Below are 21,958 nucleotides of genomic sequence, written 5' to 3'. Positions count from 1 at the left end.
TCAGTTTATTAGGACATTTATTTTCTTTAAAAAATGCAAGTCAAGTACATAGTATGCCTCAGCACCTTCCGACAAAAGAAAAGCACAATTAATTAAAATCCCTTCTTCTGCAAAGGTGCGTAACTACGTCCCGGATGGTCACGATCATATCTAGACGAGTGTCTCACTACAGTCAGATCAGAGCAACAGTTACAGTGAGCGATTCATTTACATCTCATTCATGATCAGTGAAAGTAGCCCCAAAGCAGCACTGACATGTCCAACCGATGCAAAGTCAATTTGGAGGCACAGAGTCTCAGAGTCTGCGCCTTGAATATGTGTGTAATGTGGTGCCGGGGCTGTGAAGGAGGTCAGAAGACTGGAGGAATGTAACCCAGAGCTGTGTTTTAAACAGCAACAGACGGCTCCAGGGGGGTCTGATGCTGATAGGAGGCCTTAAGCTTATCGAGTGGTGGCATCCTAACTTCCTCTCTCTCTACCAGGCGGGGGCGGTGTTGGCAAGTCGTCTCATGCGCCTTGGGAAGACAAAGGAAGAGTTGTTAGTGATGTTTCAGGAACACTGGACTCGGTATTAATGTCTATTTAAAATCCCTACCACAATCTTTGTTACGCTGTTACGCAATCATAGCCTACATTTAACAAACTACTTAAGAGAAGAACCGTTTATTGCAATTACAAAACTGGCACTGGGGCAGTGTTCCTCTTGTCACTGGGGTGGGACCCTCAAGGCTCCATCTCAGTGCCTTCAGTCAGGGAACATAACTGAACCATAATCAACTGAAATTATATGTTCTAAGCTGGACTGACTCCACTCACCCGCCTCGCCTCCAGGCTTTTATTCTACTGCTCTGTTTTAAAACATTCGGTTATGAAAAGGAACAAATACCAACTTTTCACCTGGAGGAACTGATTTAAGCTCCACAATCAGACCTTAGAACCACTGCTGGATCGATTGATCTATCTATCTATCTATCTATCTATCTATCTATCTGTCTATCTATCTGTCTATCTATCTGTCTATCTATCTGTCTATCTATCTATCTATCTATCTATCTATCTATCTAATAATAAATTAAGACAGTTCGTCTGCTTGGAATTATAAGGTTCTATCAGGGTTTTTCCTCATATTCTTACTCTGTGACAACGTTAATGTGAGGTGTTGTGAGTTGCCTACATTTTTTTGGACTCTATCTAGAAAACAAAAGGGTTCTCTCTCCAAAGTCAAACTCTAAATTAGTTCTATTAGTTCTAGGTTCTGTCTGTGAGCCGATCAGCACTTTGAATACACACAAAAGGACCAATCAGGTTCTGCTTCGTTGTCATGTTGCCACACTGCTCAGCAACTGCAGGAAAAGTTTATAAAACTTTCAAATATTTTCATGAAACTTGAAAACATGCTGCTGAAACTCTGCTCAATGTTTCTGATTAAGCTTTAAAGATAACTAAATAGTAAACATTTGAATTGATGGGCTCTTAATCACAATGAACATTCATTCATCCATCCAAGTCAAAAATAAGACATTTTGGTGCATCAGAGTCACATTTCTGATACAAAACAAAACCTCACGCTGCTTTTAGACTGACCGGCGACACCGACTCGCTAGCAGTTTATTACAGCAGCTTTTTGCTGTCTAACCCAAAAGAAACTTAAACTGATGGCTCCTACCTAAATTTGTCTTCTGCACAGGACAAAATGTTTAGCACTGACCTGCTGAACTTAATCTATCAATCAATGCTTTTTGAAAAAAGATGATTTGGCCTAAAACAATAAAAATGTTATTTAAAAATAATAAAAATAAGAGTTAAATGTAAGTTTGTAGTACGTGTAGACACTCTGCTACAGCACTGGCCTGTTCCAAAAAAAAAAAACAAAAAAAACCCACTAATTTACATATCGGATAGGATTTGGATATTTTCAATTTAGACTATATTGAGGATGTCCGTCATTTCCATGTATGAAACGGACGTGTTCCACATATCAGTTTTGCTATATGAAATGCAAAATCTTTGAAGCTTAACAGCTCAAAACGCAGACAGAACCTTATAATTCTATGGGGACGATTTAATTTGTTTGTATTTTAATTTGTTGTAATGGATGGGCAGTATAACGGTCAGGCACAATGGTCGAAAATCTTTCTCCGGAATGAGTTTAGTTGGAACAATTACTGCGTTATGCCACAAATATGTGCAGATAACTACATGTACAACAGTGCAAAGCACATTCTCCCCTTTAGCTGGGTGACTAAGCCAGAGGATGTTTGTCACATTTCAAATGAAAATCAAAACACAGCAGATCCTCAATCACCTCCCACTGTCTAGTCAGCATCTGAAGTATTCCACTTTGTTTTTGAAGCAGTGCAATTAGCCTTAGCCTGGACACCAGACCGGCAGAGGAGCCTCCCGACGGCGGCAGCATGATAACTAATGGTTATCATGTGGGTGGGATAGTGTAGTGGGTAACACCTCAGCCTTCTACACTGTAGACTGGGGTTCAATCCCCACCTAGGCAAACACCCTACACTATACCAATAAGAGTCCTTGGGCAAGACTCCTAACACCGCCTTGGCCTCCCTGTGTAAAATGACCAAATTGTAAGTCGCTCTGGATAAGAGTGTCAGCCAAATGCCGTAAATGTAAATGTAATATTTTTCAAATTCCAGCAGTGTCTGATGGTCGAAAATTTGACGAAGGTAAAGTTGGTTTCTTCTTCGAATTTCCCTGTTCGACCTTAAAAGGTGCAGCAGTTATTATTATTATTAATACTGCTGCTGCTTGATTTAAGGTGGAACAGAAAATTTGAACCAAAAAGCTGTTAGACAAAAAGCCAACTGCCTCAACATTCATCACCGATTTTCCCTGAAAGCAATACTGACTTAGGTTCATCTATATATTTTCACTTTTGTTTATACTACTTTGCATAATGAAAATACTTAACATGTACTTAAATAATGGCTCATTAAAAAGTGAAGGAGCAGATATTTTCTATCTATCTACATGCATGCACACACTACATTGCCAAAATTGTTCACTCGTCTGGCTTCACACACATATGAACTTGAGTGACGTCCCATTCTTAATCCAAAGGGTTTAATATGATGTCGGCCCACCCTTTGCAGCTACAACAGCTTCAGCTCTTCTGTGAAGGCTTTCCACAAGGGTTAGGAGTGTGTTTATTTTTGACCGTTTAATTTTTGACCGTTCTTCCAGAAGTGCATTTGTGAGTTCAGCGATTCGTCACTCCAGAGAACACGTCTCCACTGCTCTAGAGTCCAGTGGCGGCGCTTTACACCACTGCATTCCCCGCTTTGCATTGCGCTTGGTGATGTAAGGCTTGGATGCAGCTGCTCGGCCATGGAAACCCATTCCATGAAGCTCTCTATGCTGTTCTTGAGCTGATCTGAAGGCCACATGAAGAAGTTTGGAGGTCTGTAGTGATTGACTCTGCAGAAAGTCGGTGACCTCTGCGCCCTATGCCCCTCAGCATCCGCTGACCCCGCGCTGTCATTTTACGTGGCCGACCACTTCGTGGCTGAGTGGCTGTCGTTCCCAATCGCTTCCACTTTGTTATGATCCCACTGACAGTGGACTGTGGAATATTTAGTAGTGAGGAAATTTCACGAGTGGACTTGCTGCACAGGTGGCGTCCGATCACGGCACCACGCTGGAATTCACTGAGCTCCTGAGAGCGACCCATTCTTTCACTAATGTCTGTAGAAGCAGTCTGCAGGCCTAGGGGCTCGGCTTTATACACCTGTGGCCATGGAAGTGATTGGAACACCTGAATTCAATGATTTGGATGGGCGAGTGAGGACTTTTGGAAATATAATGTATACAGACACAGACAGTCAGAAATTTTAAATTATAAACCATGACATTGCATACTGTCCACTACTAAAGATTGTGCACTGCAGTGAATTTACTGTAAATAAAAGGGTTTTAGAAATATCCCTTAACTGTGGCAAAGTCCCTGTTTAACATCAGCAATTAATAATTAATAACCAAGGTCTGAATAATCACATTTGAAGACTGAAATAAAAGAATGCCTCGACTTCGCACACCAATGCTTTGTTTTCACTCTTACCTTGTGTTCCTATCCTGATCTCTGATCTTCTTCTCCATCTCAGCATCTGTCAAGGTCTCCAGCAGGGGGCACCACTGGTCAGCGTCACCCGTGTTCCGAATTGCAATCTCTACCGTTGGCAAGGGGTTTTCACTACAGGAAACATCAAAATCACAGAAAGTCAGCACAAAAATGTTACATCATGACAGCATGAAGGAGGAAATCAGGGCCAAAGACATTTCCACTGGTGACTCATAAGGCCTAGTGGTGATGGGCGATCTGAACAGATGCCTTTAAACAGTTATAAACATATAATTCAACATCTACAGCTACTAGTATGTGACTATTTCCTCCAAGCTTTGATATGTGCATTCAATAATGTGCTAGATCATGCACAAAATACTGGGAAATCCCCAAATCTTAGTTAAATCATTCATAGCGCATGCAGTGGACAATTACATCATTCAGTCAAACCACTGTCTGTTACTTCAGATCTCACTAGTTCCTTTCAGATTCATATATGGGTCCATGTATCATCTTTTTCAATAAGGTGCTACAGAAAGCTAAAAGCGGTCCAAAGATAATGGACCCTGCATAGACATGGACATAAAAGATTATGCTGTGTGTCACTGTAACCAAAACAAAGTTTCTATATTTTATTCATTTATGTTATGCTCTTAGGAAGAAAACTGGACAATCTCTAGGAACAAGCCCTGCAAAGATCAAAATAAAAAGAAGAGATGAGGGTACTCAGCTTCCCGGGGCATGAAGGTGGAAGTGGGGGTAAACGTGGGGATAAGTAGGGAGAGAAGATCAAGAAATTTTGAAGTATATTGACCTGAAATCAGACCTATTGGAACAGACAGTGGGAGAAGCAAACAATTAGAGGATTACAGCAAAGCAAAAGCAACGATGAAGTTAAAGCTGATCTTAGAATGTATTCACTCGTGCATATTATAAAATCCACCTCTACCCCCAAACCGCCCACAACCAGCTTCAAACAGAACAGCCCTGGAGTGAATACATTCTAGAGATTTTCATGTGAAGTTAATAAAAAAGAAAATAAGCAAAAGCTGCTATACTTCTATGAGCTATGTTTACATGTGCTTTTGTAGTGGAACAAAAGGCACACTATTCTTAATATCTGTGATCCGTCTTCGCGATCTACAGGTAACCAACAGAAAAAGAAGGCACGCCAGATGAACTCTGGCTGCCCACAAAAATAACTAAGATTTGGTGGTACATGCAAAATGAGAGCAACACAATAACACACTCGAAAACATCAGCATATGCTGCAGAAGGGACACAAACATTGCAAAAACATGTCAATTCAGCATCTGAAAAAAGTAAACCTGGTAGTGAGTGAGCTGCCCACAACGTTTACAGAGTTTGTAGATAAAGGAGGTCATAAAGAACGAGCTGATGTGTAAGAACACATGGTGATTGGTCATTATGAAGATGCTCGTCGATCACTGGTGTAAACAGGACATCGTGCGTGTAGTGTGTGTTTGTGTGTGTTGTGAGAGGGAATAATGAATGACTCATACACCGATCAGACATAACATTCTGACCACCTCCTTGTTTCTAGGCTCGTTGTCCATCTTATCAGCTCCACTTACTGCATAGCTGGTCTCTGTAGTTCTACAGTTACAGACTGTAGTCCATCTGTTTCTCTGATACTCTGTTCTTCAGTGGTCAGGACCCCCATGGACCCTCACAGAGCAGGTACTGTTTGGGTGGTGGATCATTCTCAGCACTGCAGTAACACTGACGTGGTGGTGGTGTGTTCGTGTGTGTTGTGCTGGCACGAGTGGATCAGACACAGCAGTGCTGCTGGAGTTTTTAAACACTGTGTCCACTCACTGTCCACTCTGTTAGACACACCTACCTTGTCAGTCCACCCTGTAGATGTAAAGTCAGAGACGACAGCTCATCTGCTGCTGCAGAGTTTGTGTTGGTCGTCCTCTAGTCCTTCATCAGTGGTCACAGGACGCTGCCCACAGGATGCCGTTGGCTGGATGTGACACTGAGGTGTTTAAAAACTCCAGCAGCACTGCTGTGTCTGATCTACTTGCTGAGAATGATCCACTGAAGAACATCAGAGAAACAGATGGACTACAGTCTGTAACTGTAGAACTACAGAGACCAGCTATACAGTAAGTGGAGCTGGTAAAGTGGACAGTGAGTGTAGAAACAAGGTCATAATGTTATGCCTGATCGGTGTATGAATGAATACAGGCTTTTCTTGCACAGAAAAGTTTAGGGCTGTAACTAACCCGCACTTCTGTGGGGAATCAAACATTTGTAATCAAGCTAAATACCAGCTTGTGACCCGTTGCAATGCAGCTGCCAGCCCTGCACTTCGACTCTCTGGAGATTGCAAGTCTCTCACAATTCAAGGTGACGGCATCGGTTTCAACTTCAGCTGTGAAGCTCAAAAGTTTCCTGCTGCTTCATGTCCTCAGTTCTATTTACTACCAAGAATAAACTAAAGCTAGCTGTCCAGAGATGAAGGAAAATTCGGACCACATTGGGTGAACAATGACTTATAGCCTTGCTCTCATCCTCACTGACCAGAGTCGACCAAAAGGCTATTTTTATTTTTAAGATGATGGTTAAAATGTCAGAATTTCCTCTGCGCTCCTGCAGCGCTCACTGTTATTTGAACACAGCCAGCTCAGGGAGGCCAGATTGGGCACTGTCCTTGGTTTAGCATTTAAATGCAACTTGCTATGAAAATAATTATCAGTGATTGTTTTAATTGACACAATTTCCATTTAGTTGAATAAAGAGATTTTATATAAAGCACTAATAATAGCAGTAGTAATAATGCTAATTAAAATAATGTTTATGAATAATACTAATGACAAAAAAGTTTTTTTTCCCAGTTTTGAACGTGAAAAATGTCCATCTATTTTATCTATGTATATTTAATGAATATCCAAGACATTGGACAGAATATTCAAAACAACAGTTTCAATAGTTGCAGTCCTAAACAAATGAAACCAAAAGCATGTTCAACATTACGTCACAAAGATGAAATAACACTGATAAAAATCACAGAACATTGTTTCCAAAAAAAAAAACAACAAAAAAAAAAAAAGAAAGGCAACTATATAATCAATTAAACTGAACTTGCTCAGGACCCAGCATGGCCTAAAAGCACACTTCAATTTTAGGTCTCATCAAAAAAAAAATGGGCTCAATCAATGCACAATACAAAAATAAAAAGGAGGGGGAAAAAAATGTTCTCCCCTCTCCATGTCTGTGCATAAACCATCAAGCATCATTTACCTGAAAACAAATACACAACTATTTTTCATCTGAAACGGCTCCATCAAAACAGAGAAGGCAGTTGAGCAGCGTAAGTGGTTCAACTACGAACCACCCCATTAAAAAAGCATCACTGACTAAGTGGTGACTGATGGAATGAGAGACTGAAGCTGCTCCTTCAACAGCTCTTCTGGGTCTAATCAAGTCCATATTGACGGCGCCGGGCACAAGAACGGCACTAAGTGTTTCATGGTGCTTGTCATAAGGGAAGCAGCACCTGAGTAAACACACGTGTGTGGACATGTGCATGTGGGCCTATTTGTGCATACTTTCCAAATCAGCAGTAAAATTTGTGCGTGCTCTGTATGTAAACAATCAAACCTCCAATGCACGGGCGCGTGTAGGCGCGCGCAAGTGCGTCTCACCTGAAGGCGTACGTCCTCTGATGCCAGCTCAGCTGGCCGCGGATGCTGTAGGCGATGGTGGTGACGAACTCTCCTCCAAGGCCCAGCTCAGAGCACAGCTTTAGGGCAAACGTCTCGGGAGAATTCTCCTTCTCAGACATGTCCCACTCAAACTGGTCCACCAGGGAAATGTTCCCCACATGGATGTTCAGCTGACAGCATAAAACAAACACATTATGCAATGCAGAACAATATAAATCACACATTCCTCCCCACAGGATGTTTAAGATAATGCTGCCTTTTTTTTTTCTTCTTCTTTTTTTTTTAATATATTAGCCTTGAGCCACTAACTGATACACACCGTGATCTTTCTGTTAGTGCCAATATTATGCAAACTGTTCTTTTATTGCTTTCTCTTTATTTACCCACCTTCTTTTACCAATCATTGAACCTATGGTTCACTTAAAAGTGTATAAAATAGAAAAAAACACAACTTAATTATTGAACATTACAAGTAAATGAACACACACACACACCCACACACACACTTCAAACACCACACTGAAAGATAATCAGTTCTTCAATCTGGCGAAATTTGTTTTTCTAACTGATATCACTTTTTTGCATTTTAAAACAAGCTCACACTATAATACATTCAAAAAGTGCAGCATCAGCAAGATTAAAAATCTAATCAATAATCAATGCCATGACATTAGTCTTAAACAGATACCCATGTAGCCGTTTACCACAGTGCCTTAAATTGGTAGGTGAATGTAATATTAGGCAATCGGGTCTCTTGGGCCATGTTGACACAGCAGGTAAAAGTGGCCCAAATTTGATTTCCTCACCTGATCCGAACATTTTGATTGGCTGTTCACGTTATCTTATAAATGTGATCAGTACGTGACATCAGTCTGAACAGATCAGCTCCTAAACTGATCAACATTCGCTTCACTTTGCTCATCCAGAGGTGAACAATCATGACGGCCAATGAACGCCAGTCGCTCCCAGGGGGTTCAGTTTCACCTTCTCTGGCATCACAGGAGCGATTTCCAATGACTGACAGCTGGGCTCATCACCCAGAACGCACTCGAGCACACCATGAAAAGGGCATGTTATTCAGCCACCGCCCCTTCTTTGGTTCGTGTCCTTGGATTCTTTAACCCCCCCCCCCTCGGTCTCTTACGGATGCGATATGTCTGTTCTAATATTTTGGCACCGAAACATCAACCTAAATGTTTGAGTTCTCAGCAGCGCAACATTGACAAACAATGAGCTGGATTGACATAAGTGTCACATGAATGCTGATCTGGCTGCTCAGACTGATACAGACTGATCCAGCAGATCGGATACACGCTGGATTTTAGTACCACATATGAAAGCGTCTCAAATCGGAATTGAAAATGTCAGATTCAGTGTGTGTTTTTTTTTTTTTTGCTGCTCACACGAACACACAGACGACACATCTGTATCACATATGAAGAAAAAGATCAGACTTGGGCCTCTTTAACCTGCTGTGTGGCTAAACACAATCAAATGTCCAATCTTCTATGTTAAAGGCTGTGGGGCTCTGTCCTCTGTGTACCACCACAGCGAGTTTGCAGAAATGCCCACCACTCGTCATTACAGACGCAACAGTATATATACAAGCACAAACGGGTCGGCATTTTATTCCATTATTGGACCAATAATAATAATAATAATAATAATAATAATAATAATAATAATAATAATAATGATTAAACTTTGACAATCAGCCAGCAACATATTGTGCACCCCTATTTACAAAAAAGAAATTGAGAGACACAAACATGTTCTGGAAATCCTTTGAATTTATCTCCTGACCCCTTAGGCAGACGTCTCGGACCTACTAACCTTGATGATGACTCTCTGATCGGTCTGCTCGTCCAGTATGCTGTCTGTGGGGTAGGACTCTATCTGCTGCCGGATGGCTGAGGCAATGGCTGGGACGAAGGTCAAGGGGTTCAGGTCCAGATCATCACAAAGGATCTCTGCAAACATCTCAGGGGTGATCAGCTTCTCTGGAGTGAAGAGAGAGTACGGAACAATCAGGAAGGATATTATGAATATTGCGATTTCTCTAACACATTAAAAACATAAGAACTGGACAGTAAAAATGCAGCGACACATGTCAACTGACATGCATAAACACATCATCCTTATACACTGTGCAGATATCTGTGTATGGCTCATTTCAAAATACATACATATACATTTATGGTAATTAACAGCAAGCTGTGTAAAAACTATTATTTACATTTTTTAATTAAACCCTGTTTATTTATTCATTCAGTGCTGGCAACAACTTACCCTTGTTAGAATTAGCTAAAAGGCCTAATTTACTGCCCTGTCATACATTGTATTGCAAAATATGGAGCCAATATTTGTGTTTTCAACATTGCATTTCCATTTAGGTTACACTAGACAGCATGCCAGAGACTGTGCATTATGACTGGTTCTGAATATACTTCTCTGGAGTTTCTCTGGAAGTGAATGTTGTGCAACATTACCATTCATGTTCCAAGTAAAGGCGTCTCTGAGCTTTTGGCCATCTATCTCCATGTCCAGTCGAATTGGAACAAGAACTTCTGCCTGAGAGGCGTTCTCGTGGATCACTGCTGGGTCATGGTCATCAAAACTGTAGAGTAAACAGAAGAAAGAAGCCCAATTAACCCAGGCTGAGGCTGCATGACATGGACAAAACACTTGTATTGTGATCATACTGCAATATACTGCAAGTAATATGCCTTATAACATTCAAAACGCACTCGTGAATCACTTTATTTGAATATTGACCTTTGGTTGGATTACATTAATAACCATTTTTTTGACACTCCCAGAAACTCATTTGGACCTCCTTATAGGTCAGGATGCTCACAGTACACAATAAAAGACTTCTGCAATATCAGTATTGCAAAATAACACAGACATACTGTGCATCCCTAACAGGAGATACCATATGCATGGAACGGAGTCACCAGACTCGTGGACCAAAAAGATCTGCAGTGTCAAATCATCCTTATGTAGACTTTCAAATACTACAAAGCCACAGAACATTTGGATCATTTGTAATGACAGTCCAGTCTCAAAGTTACTGACAAGTTTGACAGAATTACAATGCACAATAAAACGTCCATCTGCCAGGCGAAATGTCGAAGCTGGAAAACCACACGAGTATAAATACGAGTACAAACTGATTCAACAGACCAACAGTGACATCAAGCGTGCCAGGAAGCACCACCTCAACGTAAATCAGGTCCCTCTCAAAGAAGCTGGACTGTGTTGCACCAGCTTTGCACAAATCACAGAATCACAGTGCATAATCTTCAGAGCTTTTAGCTTAGCCAACCAAAAGGGTCATGTTTTCAGTAATTTTTGTGCTCTATACCTGGTTTCTTGTGGTTTCCTGAACGCTTACACCTGCTCAGGGGGAGGTGTAAGTATATGCTGGTGCAACTGGCCACTGACCTGCATTGCTACATGTACCACACCCATAGCGGTTGTGCCTTCATACTTCTTATATTATTCGTTTACTGAGTGTATTCTGTCCAAAAGTTTGTAGACATATTCTGTGACCTGAAGGCATCACTAAGTCCAAACACAGCCACCATGTGAGTCACTGCTGGCCTGCTGAGTCTGCTGACCTAAAACAATCCCGCAGAAAGGGAGGAAGGCAGCTCACTGTCTCCAGGTCACTGCTTTGAGTCCCTCAAACCCCAATCTGAATCCATTCTTGCTGACAGCACCATTACACAGCATATATTCACGACTTTGTGTTGATATTCAGAAACGGCTTAATCGTTTTAAGCATCCGTGCTGAACTCTCTCAAAGAAGCTGCACGAGGTTTGCACAAGTTTATACTTAAGTTTGGGTGTGAAATCTTTACCGAGTCCTTAGTTACACTAGTTGGTTTCCAACTATCCTTTGACTAAATTGTTGCACTACAAATCGGTAAGTCACGTCTTTGCAACAAACTAATGCTTACGCCGCTTTAACATGACGATATGTTCAGAACCATCAATAAACCTGCTGCCACAGAAACGCGACAGCAGCTGCTCTGACTTCTTCAATAGGAAAAATATCCAGCAGAGAAGAGAACAATGTGTACAGGTTAAACTGAATAAAGCTAATTATCTACAGCCACTGTGTTTATTCTTTAATATTCCCCTGAGAAAACCCAAGATGCAGCTTTTTAAATCGACAGATTCTGGATGATCGAGCACAACAGCAGCCTCAGTTTAGCCGTTTCTGTCAGAGTCTCACTGAGCTGGAGCTGTGAGTGTTGAGCTTCATGCTCCGAGTTTAAAGCAGGGCTATGATGATGAGAGCTTTAAGTAAAATCACAGAATCACAGCGCATGTGTGCATGTTTAGAGTCTTTAGCTTAGCCTAAATCCTGTTAATGATGTATATTTTGTAACACCCATAGCGGTTGTGCCTTCATACGTCTTATATTATTTGTTTACTGACTGTATACTGTCCAAAAGTTTGTAGACATGTGCACATTCACTATTTCTTCCTTAATGAAAAGTATTAATAGGGAGTTGGTCTTCCTTTGCTGCATCCTTCAGCAGCCCTGGTCTGGCTTTACATTAGTTGCTATAACAATGCTGTGAGGATTTCATTGTAATCAACCCCAAGAGCATCCATGAGGTCAGGCACTGTTGGGTGATCGGGTCTGGATCACTCCAATTCAACCCAAAGGTACTGAATGGAGCTCCATCACTCCAGAGAACAGGCCCACTGCTCCACAGCCCAATGCTGGGGGACTTTAGACCCCTCTAGCTGAGTCTTGGCATTGGGCTTGGTGACCTTAGGCTCATGTGTGGCTGCTCCAGAGCATCCTATTCCTTTACTCAATGGGTTTCTTCTATAAAAAGCTATAAAAGCTGTGTGTGGGAAATTGAATGCGTGTGTCAGCACTGGGTGCACCTTAAAGTAGCTGAGTTCACACATTATTGTGAATTGTCTGGATACTTTTGGACATACAGCATACGCATGTATCAAATTCTTAGTACACAAAAGTGATTCTGATTATAAAGGATCTTCATGTTAAATTCAGAAGACAATAGCCACGTTTACATGCAGCCTAATAATCCGTTAGTAATCCGACTATTAGCTCAACCGGAATACAACACGTCCATGTAAACACCTCAATCGGAATAGTCTAGTCTGATTTAGGCTATTTGGAATACAATTTCTATCCAAATGAACGAGGTGGGTAAAACTCGAAATAATTAATTAAATAGAAGAATAATAGCCATGTAAACGCCTGAATCCGACGACATTCCAATTGGAATGAGTAAGTATGTTTTGCACATGTGCGTATCATAGTGACAGTTTATACCGTTCAGCATGCCGGGAGCAGAAACTGGTCTGCAGAGGAGACGAAGTTCATGCTCTGGTCTTTAAAAGACGGCGGTGGGACGGACGTCCAGCTTATGTGTCTCAGAGCACGACGTCTTCCTCTCTGCCTTCTTTAATAAGGACACGTGAAGGACGTTTTCCTGAGTCTGACGTCATTTTAAAGCAATTAAAAACACAATCACTGCTCACTGCTGCTCATCTCACTCTGACATTATGTTCGCTGTCATGGTAACGTTTACTCTAAGCGCAACTCCACGCATGTGCGTCATTTCGCATCGGATTACTTGTAGTGAGCATCTAAATGAAGATTTTCCATCAGACTGTTCAACACAGTGAGCAGATAAACACCTCAGTCTGAATCTGTCATCTGATTGCATTAAATCGGATTGGCAAAAATCTTTGCATGTCAACACAGCCAATGCCTCTCAGCCTAAGCACATAAAGGACAACAAAGGACCTAAACTACATTTCAGGCTGTCTAGTTTTTGTTTTGATAAACCAGACCGCTTTTAAAAGTTGACCGGATTCCTCTGTGTAATCACCACTGTGTGGGAGTAGAAGAGGAAGACGGGTCATCCTTTAGAGACCTATAAAAAGATCCGTTTTTAGGAGAATCAACAAAAAATAAGCTGACTGCTGACAAACGATGTGACCTGAAGGCATCTCTAAGTCCAAACACAACCACCATGTGAGTCGCTGCTGGCCTGTTGAGTCCAAAACAATCCCCCAGAAAGGGAGGAAGGCAGCTCACTGTCATCAGGTCACTGCTTTGATTCCCTCAAACCCCAATCTGGAGCCATTCCTGCTGACAGCACTATTATACAGCATATATTTACAACCTTGTGTTGATATTCAGAAACGGCTTAATCATAAAAAAAAAGCATCCGTGCTGAACTCAAAAGTCTGCAGTTTGGACGAGCTACAAAGAACGTGAAAAGCATAGCGGTCAAATTAAAACAGGAAGAGTTATACTTTCTGGAACTGTTCACTGTAACTGTCACAAGATTATTACAGAGCCCATATCACAGACACAGTATTTTCTGTAGGTTTTGCTGTCATTACTTAGAATTGCAACCCAGCAGACATAAATGTTTGTGCTGACCGCTCAATTATAAGAATTAATGTTAAGCACAGCCTCAGAGAAGAGTCTGGTATATATCTCTTTATACAAGGCATCGACCTTCTCAGAGTACTCCAGAATTTATGAGCACTCGAGTGCTCCAATAGCTGGGACGGAAAACGTATTCTTATGAGTCGCAGTTCATCAAAATTTCTTAAGAGGGACTTTTTGGGTCTTACGCAGAAGCTCAGATACTTGGCTTTTAAAGATTAGAAACTTTTCAAATGTAATGCAAACTGGCTTAGAATTTCTGCTTAAATAATTTAATTATTATACAACCCCATTCCCAACAATTGATGCCAACAAATTCAAAAATGGCATATTTTAAAAAATAATAATAATAAAATAAATAATAATTCTCTGTTTCAACATTTGACATGTTTGTAGTATTTTCCTTAAAAAAATGGTTTACATGATTTGGAATGGTTCTCTCAGATGTCATCGATCAGCCAAGACACGCTTGTGATGTGATCAGTGTACGGCTTATTATGAACTATAAAATGGCACAAACCTCACTATCCAGCCAAACTGTGCAGTCAGCTACTGCAGACAATGGTGTTGTGCTAAATTCTGACTCTCCTTCACATGACAATACGTTACATGGGGATATGGGATAGATTATATTTGTGAATTCTCTTCTTTCTATTTTTAAGCATGCGTCTTCAGTTAGAAAATTCAAGATTAACAGTTATTTATAAAAGAACTTACAGAAATCACAAGTGTGACCTATGATGTGATGTGCATGCTATGGGCATTCAAATATCAGCACAACCCCTGTTTCTGAAGTGGCTGACCACATCAGACAGTTACATCCTGAAGTTTTGTTCATTTTTATAGTTCACAGTAAGTCACACTGTGTCCCAAACTACATTTACAAGTCTGTGCCACCTTAATGAGGATGTGGATGCAGCTGGAGTGGACTGACAGGTTTTGGGGATGTATTTTATGGAAACTTTAGATGACTACTGATTTATTGTGTTTGTTAGCCCTGTAGCTCCAGCACAGAACTAAAGAAGCAACACCAAATATGTCTTGGCTGAACAACAGTGACACATTTCTTGAATATTTGTCACAATTAAAGTTGAGCATCTAGAACCTGCTGACTGGTACGTATCTTTTTGTGTGTGGGTCATAGTTTTGTTGGTTTATAGAGAAGATAAAAAAAACTGTAGGCTTTGCTTCGTAGTTATCTTCCTTATGAGCAGACAGTAGAGCTTAAAAAATATTGCTACAGAATATAATCACTACAAAGGTTGCTACAGAAAACAAACACTGCTTCATAAAAAAATAAAAATAAAAAAATTCAATTCCAGAAATTGCATTCAAATTTGAAGTTCAGGGCTCATATAGTCCAGGCTTTTCGCTAATGACTGGTAGGAAATTGTGTTCATTGTGAAATGATGGCAAAAAAAAAAAAAGCTGTCTCACCACAGGGGAAAAGTCCTCTTCTTGTCCCGTCCCATACGGTTTCGGTTGATCGAGGTGGAACAAGGCACAGCATCCAAATGGTGCGAACTGTTAGGAAGGGTCGGCACCCACTGAGTGTTCCTCTTTGCTTTCTGCTCCCTGATACACGTGGAGAGAGCGAGAGACAGACAGACGATGACTTTCACAAAAAGGAGAAACTAATGTAAATACTACAGTGTGCAAAATAAATACTCAAAGAACTACAAGTACCAAATAAAAGGAGAGGGCAAAAAAGTAGAGACAGAAGAAGAGATAGCATTAGGGCTGTCACGGTCATGAAATTTTAACTGACCATCAATTGTCATACATTTATGGCATTTGGCTGACGCTCTTATCCAGAGTGACTTGCAGTTTGATTGTTTTACACAGGGAGGCCAAGGTGGTGTTAGGAGTCTTGCCCAAGGACTCTTATTGGTGTAGTGTAGGGTGTTTACCCAGGTGGGGATTGAACCCCAGTCTACAGTGTAGAAGGCAGAGGTGTTAACCACTACACTATCCAACCACGTGTCATACAAATATTTGCGATTTGTTTGTTTTTACACTTCCGCTTTTAGATTCAGAATCAGAATCAAGCTTTATTGGCCAGGTGTGCTACGCATACAAGGAATCTGGTTTTGGTTACAGGAGCTCACAGAGCACAGTATCAGACGTGTATGCATTCCTGCCATCACTCACTCAGACACACACACACACACACACACACAGTCATACCTGTAAATCTCACAATGTGCACAGTATGGGTCTAAAGTTAAAGTGCTGAGTGTAGCAGCAGTTAAAAGGTGTACAGAGGCAGAGAAAGGGATCAATGAGGTGACATAAGTTGGGTAATATGACAGGTTGGGAAGATGCTAGAATAAATTCATGGTTTCTAAATATTTTAAGCGCAGGTTCCATCACTGACAATGTAACGTATCGTTAAGCTTACGTACTCAGTCATATTTGAGCTCGACCGCAGACCCGTAGTTGCTGAATAAAAGCCAAATTCTTGCCATCTTTCACTTGGTTGTATAAGTTGGTGATTGCTGCTTAGGAAAGGCACGTTTTTCCCAGCAGTTCATACTGCTTGTCAAACTTCTGCAACATTTCTTTGAACACTGGTTTTTCTACCGTACCGAACAGCAGCATTTCCTTGGCTATAAACCGTGCGCCACGTGCGCCACGTGCACCATTTGGTACTGTCGTGTTGATATTTAGCTACTCGCCCGAGCGCATCCAGAATTACCAGCTGCCGGGAAAAATCTTAAGATTAAGTGACCCTTATTAGTCCCACAACGGGGAAATTTCACCTCCACATTTAACCCGTCCGTGAAGTGAAACACCACATACACACTAGTGAGCACACACACACTAGGGGGCAGTGAGCACACTTGCCCGGAGCGGTGGGCAGCCCAATCCACAGCGCCCGGGGAGCAGTTGGGGTTAGGTGTCTTGCTCAAGGACCCCTCAGTCACGTGCTGTCGGCACTGGGGATCAAACCGGCGACCTTCCGGTCACGAGGCTGGTTACCTAACCTCCAGTCCATTACTGCCCCCTTAGGGCCCTCAGATGGCTGCTGTTGTCTTCCCAAGTTCACCGAACCGGCTGGAGTGGTGGATCAGCAGATGGTTACTCAGGTTTGTTCTAAAAGCACCTTTTACAGCCACCATTTCATTGCAAATCCAACAAATTGCCTCCTCCGAGTTTTTAGGTGCTCCTCTTTCATTTGGCTTGAAACCAAAATGTGCCCACAGCGGTGACGATGTGCTTGGCTTGGCAAGTAAGTCCGAATACATGTTTGTTTCAAAAGCTGCTCATGACAAGTTGCTTGCAAATTCCATGTATTTTGCTCGCGCCTTCTCTCTCGTGACTTACGAACGCAGCTTTCACGACACTAAGTCGACAGGCTACCACGTTAGCCTAGCTAGAGTGCTACAGATAAATAAGCAAACGTCACGCACCAAACGCGTCTTGGCCGATCAGCTGCATTTGGACTAAAAAGGCTAAAGATAAATAGCCTTTGGGGGCAGTCGTGGGGTGGAGGTTAGGCACAATCCATGACTGAGGTGTCCTTGAGCAAGACACCTAACCCCCAATTGCACCCCGGGTGCCGTGGATAGGGCTGCCCACCGCTCCGGGCAAGTGTGCTCACTGCCCCCTAGTGTGTGTTCATTCACTAGTGTGTGTGTGGTGTTTCACTTCACGGATGGGTTAAATGCGGAGGTGGAATTTCCCCGTTTGTGGGATTAAAAAATATCACTTAACTTAAAGACATTTTTCCCTTCAAACAGTAATCAAGATGAACTTGTGCTCATTCGGTTATTTGTCTCACCCTATTTGCTGTGATAAAAGTGCATGTAATTAATTTTCTGTTTGTTGGGCTTGAAATAAAATAACTAGAAAATGACCTGTGCAGATCATGAGGGATAGCTCAAATATCTCGATCAGGAGGTTATGTAATATCTCGACAGGTCTAGATGGAACATTAGTATGCGAGTGATGATTAGTAGGGGAGACAGGCACTCACCTGAGATAGGCTGGAGGTTCCGTGCTGATGGACACCGCTTTATATTTCTCATCGTTCCCCTCGAAGATCTCTTCACACTCAGACGCTTTCAGCAGGGTCACACTGGTGGCTAAAGTTGTGTAACCATGATCTAACATAAAATAAAACACTGCACAAACTGCTGTCCAGAAGCAGGACTAAACGTCTATCTATCTCAAAGGCATGCTCTAAACGACACTGTGGCCTCCTATTCTTATGTTTGCAACTGCTTTCTGGACTTGAAGTCACCATAAGGCATCTAAAATGTGTGCACGCAATGCAAAAGCAAGTGAATCACTTACCGTGTGATGAAGCTACTATCTTTTTCCTCTCTTCAACGGATGCGAGCCTTCGCCACAGCGATGGATACCTCTTGTACAGGGATCCTCTGAACATGCGCAGGTAGTTTCCAACCTAGAGCAAACACAGTGACATACAGGTTACTGAAAAAAACAGACCAGTACTGCTTCTAAGTCGGGGGATCACACTCCACGTTTTTTCTGAGCATGAAAGTTTCTTACACAGTGTTTTCCAACTCTGTTCCTGGGTTGCACTGCACAGTTTTCCGGTCCTAACCAACCCAGTAGTGAAAATAAATAGGCAATTGTGCAGTGCAGAGGAATCCAGGAGTAATTTTGGGATGCACTGCAATAAGAGCTTAATAAGGCCTACATGATGCAGTGCACTGTATACGAGACATTACGTCACGTTAAGTTATTAATCACTTAGACAGTGGTATTTTTATGTTTATGATGTTTGATTCACACTTCTAATTCTGTGCCTAAATGAAAAGTGCTCTATAATTAGACTGCAAAAGTAATTGTTATGTTTCTAGACTGGACATGAAGTAACTTAGGGCTCTAAATCTCTGAACCCAGCTGGTTAACATAATAAAAGATAATAAAAGGAGAACGCCAGGTATATAAAAAAATATATAAATAAAGGGAACTGGCCCTGTGACCGGAAGGTCGTCGGTTCGATTCTCAGCACCGACAGTCCATGACTGAGGTGTCCTTGAGCAAGACGCCTAACCCCCAACTGCTCCCCAGGCGCTGCGGATTGGGCTGCCCACCTTTTTCGGGCAAGAGTGCTCACTGCCCCCTAATGTGTGTGTTCACTAGTGTGTACGTGGTGTTTCACTTCACGGATGGGTTAAAAGAAGAGGCAAAATTTCCCCATTGTGGGACTATAAGGATCATTTAACTTAAAGCCCCCTTCATTCAATCAATATTTTAAAAATACTACACAATTCAATGTTTGAAATGCAAACAAGCCTTTTACCATTTTTTACCATTAGCATAACATACAACACTCAGAAGGTGGTTCTGGGTGGTAAATTAAGTGTCTGTGTTTATGTTGTAGACACTGGGACCCCTGGTTCCCATCACCACCACTGTAAAGACACCCGAGCCTGTAAGCTTCTCTATAATGAACCATTTCACACCAAACCCCTCTGAATGGCTTTGTTTCCAGCTCAAGGACGGGAATATGTTCAGAAATGTAGAGAAACTGGCGGAACTCCTCTTTACGGAGCAGGACTGGGAAACGTGTCGTTACCGTTACCGTTATAGAGCTCGAGGCTTGGCTCGCATGTCCGAGCTTTTCTACTGGACATAAACTTCGGTACAGGCGATTATCTGGACGAGGCTGAAGTCAGCTTTCTACTCGTTAGCGTCCAGTTCGAGTTTCCCCGTTCCACCTTAACTCGCGCTGGTGCTTAAGGCGCCAGAATGGAACTGACGCGCCATTTAAGGTGGAACGGGGAAATTCGAAGAAGGATGTGGCGAATAAGAACCCAGATCCAGCTTCGTAGGATTTGTCTAGGCTTGCGTTAGATAGCTAATGGTCCAAAAACCCCGCTTTATTATTAAACCCAACACCAAAAGCGACGCCTTCGTCTGCTCTTCATTCATTAGAGGCTCTGAAGAGAACGTTAGCCAGCCAGCTAACCGAGCTAACCGAGCTAACGCCAACAAAGCCTGGACGCACAGCAACCGGCGCTCTCGGTCTAAATTAACGGCGACCGCGAACTAATCCGAGCCCAGACTTCAGTGAGTGTGTGTCGCTGTTATTTACGTACCTCTGAACCGATCATATAAAAATCCCCATCCTCTTCAAGCTGAAATTTTATCGGCTTTTGACCGAATGTTTTACTCAACGCCATCTTGGCAAACACAAAGCAACGAACTGCGCATGCGCAGCTCCAACACCCACAGGCCCGAGTCTGTGTAGCTGTAGCCTTTTGCTAAAATTATAAACACTAAATCGACCATTTCAGCGATTTCTGAACAAATTGAACCAAAAATACATAAATAAACAATTAAAATGAGTGCAAGACGATGGATCACGTCTGTTTATTGTCATGACAATCATTAGCAGTAAACGAATTCTACACTTCGCCGCGATACTTTCCCTGAATAAAGTAACCGCTGTTGTTTTTATCTCTGGAAAAAAGTGAAGTGACATGACTTTAACTTCACACGAAACGATTCAAATTACCATTTACATCGTCCCAGAACACATAAACTGCTACACACTTTTAGTGTGGTGATTTCGGCCCACTCCACCTCATTGGTAGTGAATTCTCCGCGACATATATTTATTAAAACCTTCCAGTAACACCACAAATTAGTATAGGGTTATATTAGTATGTTATAGTATTAGTGTTAGTAGTATATTAGTATAATTTTTTTCCTATTAATCTATTCAATTTAACAAAAAAGTATGTAACCCACACGTGTCCCACATTTTCTGTGCAACCCTGATAGCCAAATCTGTAACCCCATTTTAAAAAAAAAGGAAGATTTCGTTTGTTATATAGATACAGAAATGTTGAATCATCTTGGTTTCTGCAGAATGACCATGAGACAAGCAAGTTTTCTCATTCTCAGTCACTTCTCCACTTTGCCTCAATCCATTAAATGAGCTCTGGCCCAGAGAAGGTGGCAGCGTTTCTGAATCCTCTTTACATATGGTTGCTTCTTTTCTTGGTAGAGTTTTAACTTGAATTTTTGGATGCAGCAACGAATATGTTCACAGAGAATGGTTTTCGGAAGTGTTTCTGAACCCCTGCAGTGCTTTTCATTACAGAATCATGTCTGTTTTTAACACAGTGCCACCTGAGTGCCCCAAGATTGCAGCCAGCCAATATTGAATTTTGGCTTTGTCTTTTGCATACAGAGATCCAGATTCTCTGAATCTTTTAATGATATTATTCATTATATTTTAATGATTTGCCTAAAGAGTCTTGAGAGTGGTGAATCCTTTCCTGTCTTTTCTTCTGAAAGACTCCAATTAACCTAATTAATTGGGAGATTTTCCACCAGGTAATTTTTTTCAACAATACATAACCTTCCCAGCTTTTTGTTGCTGCATCCTAATTTTTTTTTAAATGTATTGCTGGTATCAAATTTAAAATAGGCATATATTTTTTCAAAAAACAATAAAATTTGTCACTTTCAACATTTGATATGTTGTCTTTGTGCTGTTTACAATTAAACATATGATTTGCACATCATTGCATTCTGTTTTATCTACGTTTTGTGTATGAAAAATGTTTTCTATTATGTATTATTAAATATATGTCTTAGTTAAGCCTTACATCACCAAGCATAATGCAAAGCATCGAATGCAGCAGTGGAGACGTGTTCTCTGGAGTGACCAATCACGCTTCTCCGTCTGGAAATCCGATGGACGAGTCTGGGTTTGGCAGTTGCCAGGAGACG

At 41.6% G+C, this 21,958-nt stretch overlaps 1 protein-coding gene across 4 annotated transcripts; it reads right to left on the bottom strand.

Annotated features, from left to right (window-relative positions):
- LOC108435474 (SWI/SNF-related matrix-associated actin-dependent regulator of chromatin subfamily B member 1-A) lies at positions 1–20,446 on the bottom strand. 4 transcript variants are annotated; one of them, XM_017711337.1, is made up of 10 exons: positions 20,314–20,446; positions 18,536–18,647; positions 18,216–18,345; positions 15,674–15,811; positions 10,269–10,396; positions 9,613–9,779; positions 7,759–7,949; positions 4,899–4,910; positions 4,082–4,213; positions 1–515 (listed from the first exon to the last, which is right to left on the bottom strand). In XM_017711337.1, the coding sequence occupies exons 1-10, from the start codon at positions 20,395–20,397 to the stop codon at positions 476–478; spliced, it is 1,134 nt and encodes a 377-aa protein (XP_017566826.1). In that variant the 5' UTR covers positions 20,398–20,446; the 3' UTR covers positions 1–475. The 4 variants fall into 4 exon arrangements, with proteins under 4 accessions (XP_017566826.1, XP_017566828.1, XP_017566827.1 ...); XM_017711339.1 differs by having other exon boundaries at positions 18,216–18,324; XM_017711338.1 differs by lacking the exon at positions 4,899–4,910.
- Positions 20,447–21,958: the final 1,512 nt, after the last annotated feature.

The sequence above is a fragment of the Pygocentrus nattereri genome, chromosome 16, assembly GCF_015220715.1.
Source record: "Pygocentrus nattereri isolate fPygNat1 chromosome 16, fPygNat1.pri, whole genome shotgun sequence".
NCBI lineage: Eukaryota > Metazoa > Chordata > Actinopteri > Characiformes > Serrasalmidae > Pygocentrus > Pygocentrus nattereri.
Note: the sequence above shows the minus strand (reverse complement) of the source record. Positions and strands in the feature narration are given on the sequence as shown.

What these genes read in the sequence shown, in the direction of transcription:
- LOC108435474 (XM_017711337.1), bottom strand. Translation starts at nt 20,397, where the DNA reads ATGGCGTTGAGTAAAACATTCGGTCAAAAGCCGATAAAATTTCAGCTT. An exon ending in GAACCTCCAGCCTATCTCAG is followed by an intron (nt 15,812 to 18,215) that starts GTGAGTGCCTGT and finishes CACGTGTATCAG; the next exon opens with GGAGCAGAAAGCAAAGAGGA. An exon ending in GATCAGGATAGGAACACAAG is followed by an intron (nt 516 to 4,081) that starts GTAAGAGTGAAA and finishes TGTCTTCCCAAG; the next exon opens with GCGCATGAGACGACTTGCCA.